Source organism: Canis lupus, chromosome 30 (genome assembly GCF_011100685.1).
Source record: "Canis lupus familiaris isolate Mischka breed German Shepherd chromosome 30, alternate assembly UU_Cfam_GSD_1.0, whole genome shotgun sequence".
NCBI classification, from domain to species: domain Eukaryota; kingdom Metazoa; phylum Chordata; class Mammalia; order Carnivora; family Canidae; genus Canis; species Canis lupus.
The window spans coordinates 37,660,493-37,674,015 of NC_049251.1; the positions used below are offsets into that span (position 1 = coordinate 37,660,493).

Genomic DNA, 13,523 nt, shown 5'->3' on the forward strand with positions numbered 1-13,523 from the left:
AGCAAGGGTCTAGCCCAGTGCAGGGACATGCATGGTCTGGTGTTACTATTTTTAAGGTCTCTCCCCCAAATCTCTGCACCACCCCCATACCTTAGGCTCCATTTCCCAAAATCAGAGGTGCTCAGCTGCCTCGACTGCAGCCTCAGCCTCGCAGGGGCTTCCCACTCTGTGGCATGCACGCCCCACCCCGTGCCCCACCCCGTGCCCCACCTCGTGCCCCACCTCGTCAGCCTGCCCTGTGGCTGCAAGGGCATCGCCTCTTCAGGGAAGCCTCCTCTGATTGACATCCTCTCCCTCCCTCCTCACACCCTACTGCCCGTTAAGTGCCCCTTGTCCCCCCCCCCCCCCCCGCCCCCAACACACAGACTGCAAGGTCTCCTCAGTCTTCAGAAGCCCAGGGGCCCTGGAACCTGGGGGCCCCCAGCCTGGAGGGCTGGCCTCATCAAGGAATGACTTCTGCCCACCAGGGGAATCAGTAGCAGGCCCTACCCTCCACCTAGAGAGACACCCACAAGTTTCAGTTTCCTGTAAATGTTCTCTTGATCCTCCCACATCCACAAGAATCTGAGTTTCGGTTTCTCCTAAGCTCTGCGAGGGAGGGAGGCGCGGGCTTTCCTGGAACTCCTGGTCCACCGCGTGCAGCCGGGTCGGAGGGACCAGAGCTCGCGCGGGAGGCTCAGGGTCCGGCAGGGAGAGCAGCCACCGAGGCAAGAACGGCGACAAGGACAGTGGGGAACGGGCGCGACGCCCAAGTGCTGAGGGGGCCCAGTCGAGGGCAGAGGACTGTGCCCCACTGGGCCTCAAGGATGGCGGGAGTGGCCAGCGGGGACCACGGGGACGGCTCCTGAACAGGCTGAGGGCAGAGGAGGGCCAGCTGGCTGGGGCTCTGGCCCTCCAGGATGGGCCCCGGGGCCAACCCTTGAACCCCAAGGCTGTGCAGCCCACGCTGGGAGGGAGAGGGTGGGCACTGGCGGGAACAGAGGGACAACTAGCCAGTGGTGCCGGGGAGGCCCCGGGGAGCCCGGGCCCGGAGGACCAGCCAAGAGCTGTTTTGCAAAGGGGAGGTCCCGATTTCTGTGGGTTCCTTTTCTCACAAGCCTTTTCAGGAACTGAGATTCATTTCTTAGGGCTAAACAAGCAAAAGGCCCCTTCCCTGAGGTCCCTGGGGTTTGGGCCAGGACTCCAGGCCCGTTCCGTCCCCTTCCCTCCCTTGTGCTAGTGGAGAAAGAGGGACGGGACTCTCCTGAAGGCGACTGGTAAGACCCCTCACCCCGGTCTCAGCAGGGCGTCTGCAGGACCAGTCCTGACACACCCACACCTTCTCTTTGGGCCAGCTTCTACCGTAAAGAGCAGCAGAAGATCCTGCACCTGCCCCACGGTCTCTGAACCCCGTGGCAGGAAGGGGAACTGTGGGTGATGCACACACCCTCCTTTCTTGAGCCCCTGTCCTCGCCCAGGTGCCAGCAGGAGCATGGCCTCGGGGACCCCCACAACCCACCCCTGTGCCCCCACTTCTCTTCCATACACTGTAAACAGCACATTTATTGGTGGTTCGTAAACCTCTGGTAAAAAGCACAGAACAGCAGGGCCCTCCTACATGCTGCCCTGGGCCCCGGCCCGCCAGGCATGCAAGACGGAGCCGGGAGGTGAGGCAAGCCATCTTCAGGAGCAGGGCTGGACGCCGAGAAGGCCCCGCGCTTTTCCATCCGCACCGCCCACTGGCCTGGGCCTGAACCACTGCCACGAGGGCACATCCCTGCCCTGCGGTGACTCTCGGCGGTGGGCTGCCTTCCTTCGCCCCCATCACCTCTCTGATCCCCACTCTACAGCCGGGACCCGAGCCATACGCTTGGCTCCCTCACACTGGGACCAAATCAGGTGCAGTCGGGCTGGCCCTGTGGGCCCCGTCTCTCCAGTCAGGTAGCTGGCAGAGGGGAGCGGGCCCTGCTCTCTGATCAGCACTCTGTGGGCCCGCTCAGGGCTGGGTGTTCAGCCAGGGGCCGGGATGGGCAAAGGCTTGTCCAGAGAAGCACTCCAGGTGAGACGGCAAGGCGGCCTGACTCAGTCTCTCCCAGCCTCTTGTGTCTGCCAGCCTCCATTCGTTGGCTCCTGGCCGAGCCTGAAACTTCTCAAGGCTCAACAACCCGAGGTGTGGCACCAGCGCCTCCTCCTCCAAGACGTCCCCCCACCCCCGGCTTCACGCCAGAATCGGGGCTGGCCTATGGGCAGTCAGCCAAAGCTGCTACTTCAGGGCCCTGAGGACAGCCTCCAGCTTCATGGCCACGGCCAGGTCACCCTTCACCTTTAGGCGCCCACTCATGTAGGCCCCCAGGGGCCGCAGCTCCCTGCACAGAAGGGCCCGCAGGTCTGCCTCAGCCATCTCCACCACCACATCAGGGATGCCGTCGGGCACCCCGTGCCCTATGCTCCCGTGCCCTATGGGGGAAGAGAAAAACGGAGCATTAGCAGGGGGACAGCTACGCAGCAGGGGGGAAGACGGGGTTAGCATGGCCCGCTAAGGAGGAGTGGAAAGTAACAGCTAAGTGTCCAGGTTCCAATTCACTGAGTTCAAGTACTATTGGCTGTGTGACCACTCAGGGCCCTGGTTTTCAAACTGGTGAAACGGGGATGACAATCATCCCTGAATCAGAGAACCACGGTGAGGGGCAGGTGGGATCACGCACTGCCGTGCTCAGCACAGACCCTGGCCAGCAGAGCTGCACCGTGTGTGTGAAGCTCTCGCCCCAGGGGCCCTGCTCACCTGCTCCCCTGCCCACCGGGGCAGGGCAGGGAGACAACGGCTCGGCTCATCACTTTCCGCACATGGTGCAAGTTCACCCAAAACTCCTGGCAGGAGCAGGGGGCAATTTAAAATAGGACCACGGGGGTGGGTGCCGCTACGGGCCACCTGGCTGGGACGGCGAGGGCGGGGAAGGCAGGCGCACCTGTAGTGAGGTCGAGGAAGTAGACGCTCTGGGAGCCGCTGGGCAGGATGACATTGAACTGGTAGCAGGCCCCGACCTGGCTGACCAGGGCCTCTGATAGGAAGGGCTGCAGGGCAGTCAGCAGCCCCTCAGCCACAGGCTGCTTCGGACTGGGCCCAGCACCAACGTGAGGGGCAGGCGGCTCAGCTTCGCTCACCATCTCCAAGGTGTCTGCTGAGGGGTGGCCAACAGCCAGGGGGAAGGAAGCAGAGAGAAGATAGTCAGGGTGCTGCCGAGGTCAGGCTCCCTGTGACCTCTGCACTGTCTGTGGCTGCTCCCTCTTCTGCGCCAGTCTGGCCTGAGTTCCCCTTCCTCCTCTGCTAAGAGGCAGCCTTTCAGCTTTCTTTTTTTTTTTTTTAAAAAAAAGATTTATTTCTTTATTCATTCAGAGAGAGCGGAGAGGCAGAGACACAGGCAGAGGGAACAGCAGGCTCCATGCAAGAAGCCCGATGTGGGACTCGATCCTGGGTCTCCAGGATCACACCCCGGGCTGCAGGCGGCGCTAAACCGCTGTGCCACCAGGGCTGCCCGCCTTTCAGCTTTCAGCTTAACCCGCGCCCCCCACCCCCCCCCACCCCGGACCCTGGGTGCCGTCCCTTCCCCCCACGGGGGCTCCCCAAGGCCTCTATACGCTCAGACACCTGGCCTTATTTCCCATGGGCCCTAGAGAGGGGTGGCCTGAGCGGCTGGGCAGGCGTCCCCGTGCAGGAAAGTACTCCGCACAGAGCCTGTGCGGACAACCAGCCCAGTGCCCTGGGGGGCACCTCTCCTTCTTCCCAGGACTCCTCACCTGGCCCGAGGGGTGAGGCGCCTCCAGCCACTGAGGGCAGGCCTCCTCCCAAGAAGTGGAGAGCCAGTTGCTGGAGGGTGCTGTCCAAGCTGGGCCCCGTTGGGCTGTCCTGGGGTGGCTGGAGCACAGCCTCCACTGCTAGTTCCACTCGGTCCACCTCCAGCCCCCAGGCTCTGGTCACGTCATTGATTTCCAGCTGGAAAACAGTGGTGGGGAGATGTGGAATTAAATCTGCAAGCCTTTGTGGGAGGACCTTCTTTGGTCTGGAGGCCCCACCGCCTCCCTCCCTCCCTTGGGGCCAAGCTCCCTCCTGGGGAATGCAGGCAGAGGGCAATTACAACCCAGCTGCTAGCAGCTGGTGGTGAGCAACTAGGACAGGGCCTGACCCCCTGGAGGTCCAGGGAGGGGGCGGTGACACCAGGAGGAGGGGAGCTGTCTGGTCCATGGGTAGAGCAGGAAGGAAGACTGAGCAGATGCTGTAATTTATAAGAAATGCGCACTGATCGTTTAAATGATACCTCCAAGTATGTCTTTGTTTCAAGACTCCCAGCCCTACAACCCTCGGAATTGCCGTGAGAAGAGAAATAAAGGGGTCTTTTGTTATGTTACAAAAGGTAATTTTTGGAGCCCACCCAAGGATGGGGGCTGGTTGCCAGGAGGACCAACTATGTGACTGGAGAGTTGGAATTTCCACTGGGACGGGACAGATGACCAATGACTTAGTTCTCAGTATGCAAAGAAGCCTCTAGAAAATTCCCAGAAGGACTGGGCTCCAGAGCTTCCAGGCTGGTGAATGCCAGAGAGGTGTGCCTGGGGAGGGCATGGAAGCTCCGCGCCTTTTCCCCAGACCTCACCCTGTGCCTCTCTTTGTCTGGCTGTTAATTCATATCTTTTATCATATCCTTTAATAAACTGGTAAACACAGTTCTGTGAGCCACTCTAGCAAAAGAACCCAGGGAGGTCGGTGGAACCCCCAAATCTGTAGCTGGTTGCCAGAAGCACAGTAACAGCCTGGGCTTGTGACTGGCGTCTTTAGTGGGGGCCAGGGGGCAGTCTTGTGGGACTTAACCCATGGGATCTGATGCTGTCTCTGGGGAGACAGTGTCAGAATGGAGCTGGATTCTTGGGACACCCTACAGGCATCTGAAGATTGGTGTTGTGGGTGTGCAAACTTCCCTTCCCCACATTGGAACCAGGTCCAGGAACTCCTTGAGAAGGGCTCTTCCAGACAATGGGAACAGCGTGTACAAGGGCAGGGACAGGATAACCTGGAATGTCTGGGGAAATGGGAGTAACCAGAGTCCCGTTTAGCTAGACCCTCGCAATGGGCCAGGAGACAGCTGGCTCAGAGGCGGGGGCTCGGCTCACTTGGATTTACCCTGACACACGGAGCCTTTGAGAGGAGTTTAGCAGGGAGGTGACCAGGACTTGCTCCTTAGAAAGAGCCTCCTGGCTGCTCCACGGACACTAGATTGAAGGGGGCGGAGGGTGGCAGCATGGAGACCACGTGGGCCATTGTTTCAAATTATGGGCAGAAATGATGGGGATCTGGTGTCGGGGAGTGGAGGGGGGAGAGCTGCGAGGGCCTGGGGTGCAGACAGAGCCTGCAGCCTCACAGAAAGGGGAGGAGGGAGGGAGGCTCAACAGAGGCAGGAGCCATACCCCCAGCCCAGAGCACCGCCCCTGCAGGGGGCAGACCTCCAGGGGTAGGCAGAAAGGGGAGTGAGGATGAGAGATGTCCGCCTGGCCTGGGGCTTCCAGGAGGCAGCTGGCTTTCTGGAGACTTCGCCTTAACCACAGGCACTGACCCCGTTCTCCCGGGCGCCAACTCCGTCTGGGCAACAGGCCCTCAATGACTAACGTCGTGGAGTGGGACCGACCTCCCCCAGACTGCCCCTCTCGGCCTTGTTGCACAACAGGCCTGGTGTTCTGGTTTCTTCCCCTGCCCGCCCCTGACAGCAACTAGGCTGAGATCAGCTTTCTCCTTCAAAAAGTACACTAAAATGCCATGTAGCTTCATAAATAAAAATTGTTATCAATTGTAGAAGACGGAGCACTGGTTTGATGGGGGGGGGGGGGGCAGAAGGCAGTTGATCTGGTGCTGGGCCCGCTCTGCCCTTGATTGGGGGGGGGGGGCACCAAATAAGCCCTTAGTTTCCTCCCTCCAAAATAAAACCAGAATATCAATCCTCCTGCAGCAAAACGTAAAGCAGATACACCTGGGCAGGGAAAGGACTCGTAAACTACGATGCTCTGCACGCTCTGCACGCAGGAGCTGCTCTCACCAGAACAGCAGCCGCTCCTCCTGGGGGGGGGGGGGGGCTTCCCTCCCTCCCGTGGCTGACTCACTGCCCCAGGGCCTGGGATCTCTGGAATCCTACCTGCCCCGCCCGTCCTGGAACCCTAGGCCCCCAGAAGGCAGAGCTAAGGGGAGTAAAAGGAAACCTCACCCAGCGCCACTGGGGCGGGGTGGCGGGGGGAGCCCAAGGTGAGCACAAGGAGCAGGGGACATGCATTTCCATCCTGTCCTGCCACAGAAGGGAGGCAAGGGTAGTTCTGGTTCAGATCATTATTCAGGGGAAGAGGCAGGAAAAAGGTCCGAATGCCCTTGTGTCCCCTTGTTCTGTTCTGAACAAGGAACACAAAGCCCTCAAAACACAAATGCTGCCCTGTGGGGCATGGAATTCCCCAGGTGACTGTGCCCAGGCAGGCCCCTGCTCCTTTCACCCGCCCGCCCATCTGCTGGTCTGCCTGCCTGCGAGGCTGTGTCAATGGCAATGCTGGCAGAGCAGGGAAGGGTAAAGCCCCAGCAGTGAGGCAGGGCCCCGAGAATCTCAGTGGGGCCACTCCCCTCTCAGGGCGCCAGTGCCTCTCCAAAACCACTATGGTCTGTACTCATCTTCTGTTCCTCAGTCCTACCCAGACCACTGGCTCTTCAAAGGTTGGAACGCACGATAAACTGAGGCGCAGAGCGATCTGGCGCTCTGCTCAAAGAGCCTCGGCAGGCAGAGCCAGGCCCAGGTGCCCACCACTGACCTCTACCGTGCGAGGAGCTGCCTACCAGGAGCTGGTCGCTGATCTTGAGCTGCTCCGTCTGGATCTCCCGCAGAGGCCTCTTGAGCAGGGCCTTGGTCATGGCATTTTGGGCCGTCATACGCGTGGCCGTGTTCAGGTCCTTTACGGTCATCACGGACAGTACTGGGTCCCAGATGCGGAACTGGACATCGGCCCCCACGGACAACACGGCCCCATCCTTAGAAGTCAGCTTTGGGGTGGAGGGTTGGTGAGAGAGGAGATGGTCAAGGGACTGGCGCTGCAGGGGGGTCAGGCCCTCTGAGACCACCCAGCTTGACCCACCCACTGGGTACCGATGTCCCCAAGTTCATGTCATTAGGTACACTGCATAAGGATGTCCCCCAGCCTCCATCCTCAACATTTTGGTTTCTTCCCCTACCCTGACCTTGATGGTTGCTCACACACCGAGGTACTGGCTCCCACAATCACTCTGCAAAAGCCCCCACCCCCTCTTTCTGGGAGAGCCGAGAAGCTCCTCACCTTGCAGGGAGGGACATTGAAAGCGCGTGTCCTTAAATCCACCCGCTGAAAGGAGTCAATGAAGGGCAAGAGCAGAACCATGCCAGGCCCTTGAGGGGTACGGATCCGGCCCAGTCGAAACACGATCATCCGCTCATAGGTAGGTACAATCTGTTCATGAGGGGGAGGGAAAGCGGTCAAAGTACCGGGCTGACAACAGCATCTGCCCAGGTCCCCCCACCGCCCCCCTCTGCCTTGGTCAGTGTCAGCTATCCTTAGATCTTTTTTATTACTATTTTTTTATTTAAAGATTTCATTTATTTATTCATGAGAGACACAGAGAGAGAGGCAGAGACACAGGCAGAGGGAGAAGCAGGCTCCCTGCAGAGAGCCCGATGTGGGACTTGATCCCGGGACTCTGGGATCACACCCGGAGCCACAGGCAGCCGCTCAACCGCAGAGCCACCCAGGTATCCCTTCTTAGATCTTTTTAGAAGAGAAAACCAAGGCTCTGAGAGGTTACGTGACTTGTTCAAAAATCACACAGCCCCCGAGTGAAACAGACAAGATTTGAAGGCAGTTCTGAATGACTCCAACCCCAAGCAAAGGGCTTTGCCAACTTTAGAAGTAAATATGTCCAAACTGAGAAATGAAGGCCCAGAGAAGCAAGGTGACTTGCCCAAGGTCACACAGCATTTGTTTCAGTGGCACTTCTAGGACTAGGGTTTAGCACCTTCTAAGAGACTTCCTTCCAGACCATACCAAACCCAAAGGCTTCCTGGAAGGGTTGGCTGTTGCCTAGGGCCACACAAAGGGCAAGGCCTGCCTGGGCTTCCCCCTTCACTGTGGCTTGCAGATGTGATCCTTAGGGAGAGCTCACCCTTTCCCCTCTTCACCAGCCCTTGTTAAAAACCAGGCCTCAATTCCTATTACTTATTACCCGCTGGGCCAAGCGGAGTATTTCTCATTTCAAATTTTAGCCTGACCCAAAGAAAGGAAAATATCTGTGTGCACCCTTTTTTTTTTTTTCTTTCTTGTGTGTGTGCACCCTTAAAGCCAGTGCCCAGACCCCAGGACCTGGGAGTTTGGGAAGGCTTCTGCACCACTCACTGGCTTCCAGTGTGACTTTGGGCAAGTCTGAGCCTGTTTTTCCTCATCTGAAAGATGTGAATGGATAATCCCGGACCAGCCCATTTCATTGGGATGCGATAATGTAATCCGTAGGGGAAGGGGACAGAGGATGGAGGGAAGATTGATCCAACAATGCCAAAGCTCTGAGCGTGGCCCGAAGCCCTGGAGTCTGACCCAGGCAGCCTTACCTTCAAGGCGAACCAGCCGGAAATGGGGAAGGTGAGCAGCAGCAGCAAGAGCCCCAGGAAGCTGATGAGGCCGTGGCAGAGGTAGGAGGGCCAGCTCTGGGGCGCATCTGGGGACGAGAGAGCAGAAAGAGGCAGTCAGGGAACACCGACGGGTTCTGGCAGCAGAGCCGTGGGCGGAGTGAAGCTGGTCGAGGGTACTTTCTGCCCACCTCCCTCTCTGGCGGCTCGTCCCTTCTCAGGGCCCTCAGTTGCCTCCCTAAGACTCCGGTCTTTAGCCAGGTGCGAGGTAAGGATGTTCCCTCCTCCCACTCGTCAAAACTAATCTGTCCCAAGTCCCACCTCCACAAGGCCGAGTCTCTGCTAAGCAACAGCCGTTAGACTTGAGAAGCCAATCCAAGTGATGCTCTCCTCACCGGGTACCTGGATCAATGCTCTTGGCTCACGCGGAGTGCTTCCCACACCTGGCATGGAGCCAGGAGCATCCAGGCATCTGTAAACACTGCACTGGGGGTGAACCGAATGCTCCTGAACCTTCCTCCTCTACCATCGGCCCCAAAAAGTGTGCTTTCAGGGCCACCTCTTGGAAATAATGCTTTAGCCTAAAGGGATAAAGCGTGAACGGCATGGCGAGGGCGAGGGCGAAGATGTTCTTCCCTAGTTCAAAACTCACCCCCCACCCCCGCCCTTTAATGCCCTAAGGACTACGGAATGCTTTACTTGAAAGGGAGGTGTGAACTAGGAAGATGAGAGGCCCGTGAGCCCGGCTCCTGCAGCACCAAGGGCTCAAGATGTAAGTGGAGCGGAGAAAGCCCCAGAACCTAGCATGGTGATCCTCTGCTCTCTTTGCTCTCGTTCCCCTTGCAAGCCTAGACAGGAAGCAACCCCGGAGGCTCTGCTCCGGGCTCCCAGGAACGCCGTGCCCTCTGCGGTCTCCAAGACCCCGGGGCACCTTCCTGCCCGGCTCTGACCCCCCGCGGCCCCTGCAGGAAAGGAAGCCCGGGGAGGGGGCCGGCTGTCATCACAGGAGGGTCGGGAGGGACCAGGACCAAATCCTCCAACGACGGAGGCTCGTGGGGATCTTACCCCAGGGCCAGGGAATCCCTCAAGGCTCTGCAGCAGGAGATGACGGAAGCTCAACAAGAGGCAGCTGAGGGCCTGCCCGTACCCACCGGGAGACAGGCGGATGCCTGGGCCTGGGGCGTCTGGGGCGTCTGGGGCGTCTAGAAGCACCCCCAGGAGGAATGAAGACTGTGCCATTTCTCCGCAGCCAGGCGCCCTTAGCAGGCGGACCACCTCCTAGGCCTCCACCCTGGGCTCCTTTTGGCCGAAATGGGAATCTGAAGGGCGCCCGGGGTCGGGGGTCGGGGGTCAGGGAGGACCAGTCCAGGAGCTGCTGCCTCTGGTGGTTTCCGCTCAGATGGTGACCTCTGGGTCCTGAGATGTGGCCCCATCTGCTGGAGATTCTCTCCCTCCCTCTCTCTTTAAAATAAATCTGCAGGGGACCCCTGGGGGGCTCAGCGGCTGGGCGCCTGCCTTTGACCCAGGGCGTGACCCGGGGTCCCGGGGTCGAGCCCCGCCTCGGGCCCCCTGCACGGAGCCTGCTTCTCCTTCTCCCTCTGCCTCTCTCTCTCTCTCTCTCGGCCTCTCATGATTAAATACAATCTTTAAAAGAATAATAATAAACTAAATCTTCGAAATGGGGACTTGCGACACCCCCCCCCCCCCCCCCCCCCCCGGCCTCCTCCTCCCGGGCCCCGGCTCCGCGGCGCTGGGCGGCCACTCACCGGCCCCCGGCCCCGCGCCGCCCCGCTCCGGGGACAGGCAGCCCTTCTGCGAGCCCAGGAAGCCGAAGCTCGACTGCTGGAAACGGTCAAAGTCCCCCAGGGGTAGCGCCCGGTACCCCGACCTGCCGAGCATGGCTCCCGGCAGGTGCACCCGCGCCCCGCCCCCCCCCCCCGGCCGCCGCTTCCGGGGTCGCGGGCCACCGAGGCGGGAGGCGGCGGCTAGAGGGGCCGGCCCGCGCGGCACAGCGCCCCCTGCGGCTGGAGGACCGCGCCCGCCCGCCCGCGCCTCGGCGCCCCGCAGGCTGGCCAGGTGGGCGGGGGGGGGGGGGGGGGGAGCCCGCGAACCAGGTTCCCTCCGGAATCAAGCCTGCGGGGCGCTGCTGCTGCAAACCCCCATACTGCGGGGTTGGCGGGTTGGAGCGTCTTATCTAGAAGTAGGGCTTCTTCTAGGCACCGTCAGCAAATGATTCTTCCTTGTGGGCCCCCCCCCCAGCCCCCCAGCCTCCCAAGCAGGGTCTGGCATAGAATGGATCTCAATTACTTGTGGCTCAGCGGTTTGGCACCGCCATTGGCCCAGGGCGTGACCCTGGAGACCTGGGATCGAGTCCCTCGTGGGGCTCCCTGCATGGAGCCTGCTTCTCCCTCTGCCTGTGTCTCTGCCTCTCTCTCTCTATATATATATGTGTGTGTGTGTGTCTCATAAATAAAATCTTAAAAAAAAAAAAAAAGATACTTGTCTGTTGAGTGAAGCCATAGCCAGCTCACTGTTGGCACAAAAAGAGGAATTTCGTCATCACAGACGTCCAGGAAACAGCACACCCCTTGACCCAGACACGTAATGTGACCTAGAGGTAGCTTTAGCTCGCCTCTCCATGACTTGGGAAAAATCTAAATGCAGATGGTAAATTCACTCTGAGCAGCATTGACTTTCAACATCGAGTTGGGGCAGGTGAGCCAAGAGGGGCGCCTAGCGTCTGCCTTCTGCTCAGGTCATGATCCCAGGGTCCTGGGATTGAGCCCCATGGGCTCCCTGCGCAGTGGAGGGTGTGCTTCACCATCTCCCCCTGCCTGCCGCTCTGCCGACTTGTGCTCTGTCAAATAAATAAATAAAATCTTAAAAAAAAAAAAAAAAGTGAGCAAACAAATAATGAAGCTTTCCTTGTCTCAGCCACATGCCAATCCTGCCTCCTCAGACCCTCACACCCCCTGATGTGACCCTTCCAGGTCCCTTCTGCAGATGCTGCTCACCATCTTTGGCTTTTTCTAGTTTGATGGCCTGATTCTGAAGCCCTGAGGGTACTGATCAGGCTGGAGGGAAGGGTAGGGCCCCTGAGGCCTCACACGGTCCTGGGAAGTGGGGTCTCCCTGCCAATCCCTTTCCCCACATAGCCCAGAGGATAAACTTTACAAGAGCAAGGTCCCATCACCATCCCTAGTCCGCTCCAAGCTGGAACTGAGCACAGAATTGTACCCAGCGGGTAATACAGTGGTTGGGGTGGTTTGGTGTTTGAAGCCAGGGCCCTTCATCCAGTGAAGCTGCCCGAGGTTGTGCTTCCTACCCTCACCAGCTGGGAGCTGGCATGCTTCCCCTTTAGCCAAGAACTAACTTGCTCTCTCCTCGCTGTCTTCATACCTGCTCGTCGGCTCTCCCCTTCCACTCCCTGCCTGCGCTGCCTCAGACTCACCAACCTTTCCAACTCTCAACCAAGGCATCATCCTGTTCCCCTCAGCTCCACTCACTGTCCTCCTGGTGTCTCAGACTCAGATCCCTCCTCTGCATCCCACAGCCATTGTCCTAGACCAGGTCACCCATCCCAGGTTGCCAGAGTGACTGTCCCAACATGCGTGTTGGGTCATGTTTCTGGGTTCTAATCTCACGCTGTTGCCCACAGAACAAGTGCATCTCCTTAGCCCTGATCCTGCTCATGGGTCCCCTCTTAAATTTGAAAATAATGAAAACCGGTTTCTTTTTAAGATTTTATTTATTTATTCATGAGACATCACACACACACAGAGAGAGGGGCAGAGACACAACACAGGCAGAGGGAGAAGCAGGTTCCATGCAGGGAGCCCGATGTGGGACTCGATCTGGGGTCTCCAGGATCACACCCCGGGCTGAAGGCAGGCGCTAAACCGCTGAGCCACCCGGGCATCCCTGGAAACTGGTTTCTAAACAGACTCTCCTGTTTCAAACCTCCATGCCTTTGCTCGTGCTGTTGCAAGCGTTCCCCATCCCCAAGTTCCTGCACGTCCCAGCTGAGATCTCCTTTCCGGCCTGCCCCTCTGCAGCGTGCAAACCTGTTTGGGTGACTGCTCTCGCTTAGACCTGGGTTCTTCCAAAGCAGGCCCACCTGTGGCTCCTGTCTGTGCCCGGGGTCAAGCCAAGGGCGGCCCGGCCTCCCTCCCGCTAGGCCAGGCCGCGGCCGGGTTACCCCCAGGTCGGCTGAGCATCTTCTCTCCTCCCCTCCTCCCTCCGGCTCGGGGCGTGTCTCCAGACCCCCCCTCCCCGGCCCTAGAACCGCCCCCCGGCTCTGTCTCACTTCCTCCGGGGAGGCGGGCCCTGAGTGGGGCCGTCCCTCCCACGGGCTCCGGCGACCGCGATCCGGTCCCTGCCTCTCGGTTTCGCTTCTCCTCCCCCCTCAGGCTCAAAACCCAGAAGCGAAACTGTGCTGGGATCCATGCAGCAGGAGCCCGCGCCCCCCCGCTCTCCGGCGCCCGGGCAGGACCCCGCACCGTCCGGGGCGCCCAGCATGCCTCCCCCGGAGCCCGCCTCCGAGGGCCACCAGCCCAGCCCCAGCCGCAGCCCCGCGGAGGTACCACTGGGCTTGGGGAGGTGGGGTGGAGGCTTGGTTGATGGCTTCGGGAAAGGGAGGGGACAGCGAGGCCAGGCACCTCCCCAGAGTGACCCAGAGAGAAAGCCAGACACTGGGCCCCGACCCTCGGGGCAGCTGAGAGTGGGAAAGGGTACCAGGGTGAGCTGGGGGGGCCTCGGGGCTGGCATGCCCCACGGACAGGGGGCAAGGTGCTGAGGGCCTGGACTCATCTGCCCACCCTGGCGACTTGCCCCCCTGAGCCTCAGATGAAGGTCCAGGGATTCGGGGGATGGCGGGGT

At 59.8% G+C, this 13,523-nt stretch overlaps 2 protein-coding genes across 12 annotated transcripts in view; one reads left to right on the plus strand and one right to left on the minus strand.

The window, feature by feature from the left end:
• Positions 1-1,522: 1,522 nt before the first annotated feature.
• Positions 1,523-12,786, minus strand: STOML1 (stomatin like 1). Of its 6 annotated transcripts, none has more exons than XM_038580943.1 (8): positions 10,412-10,533; positions 8,967-9,126; positions 8,628-8,734; positions 7,330-7,479; positions 6,836-7,039; positions 3,775-3,970; positions 2,946-3,158; positions 1,523-2,436 (listed from the first exon to the last, which is right to left on the minus strand). In XM_038580943.1, the coding sequence occupies exons 4-8, from the start codon at positions 7,456-7,458 to the stop codon at positions 2,243-2,245; spliced, it is 936 nt and encodes a 311-aa protein (XP_038436871.1). In that variant the 5' UTR covers positions 7,459-7,479; positions 8,628-8,734; positions 8,967-9,126; positions 10,412-10,533; the 3' UTR covers positions 1,523-2,242. The 6 variants fall into 6 exon arrangements, with proteins under 6 accessions (XP_038436871.1, XP_038436872.1, XP_038436868.1 ...); XM_038580941.1 differs by lacking the exon at positions 8,967-9,126 and adding an exon at positions 2,762-2,847 and having other exon boundaries at positions 2,282-2,436; positions 10,412-10,574; XM_038580944.1 differs by lacking the exons at positions 8,967-9,126; positions 10,412-10,533 and adding an exon at positions 12,763-12,786.
• A 183-nt stretch (positions 12,787-12,969) lies between these two features.
• Positions 12,970-13,523, plus strand: part of PML (PML nuclear body scaffold) — a 45,614-nt gene continuing 45,060 nt past the window's right edge. For 3 of the 6 annotated variants that reach the window (XM_038580933.1, XM_038580936.1, XM_038580935.1), the window contains exon 1: positions 12,970-13,224. In XM_038580933.1, the coding sequence (XP_038436861.1) occupies positions 13,090-13,224 (135 nt within the window). In that variant the 5' untranslated portion in view covers positions 12,970-13,089. The remainder of the gene's footprint in view (positions 13,225-13,523) is intronic. The other 3 variants (XM_038580934.1, XM_038580937.1, XM_038580938.1) reach the window with 2 other exon arrangements.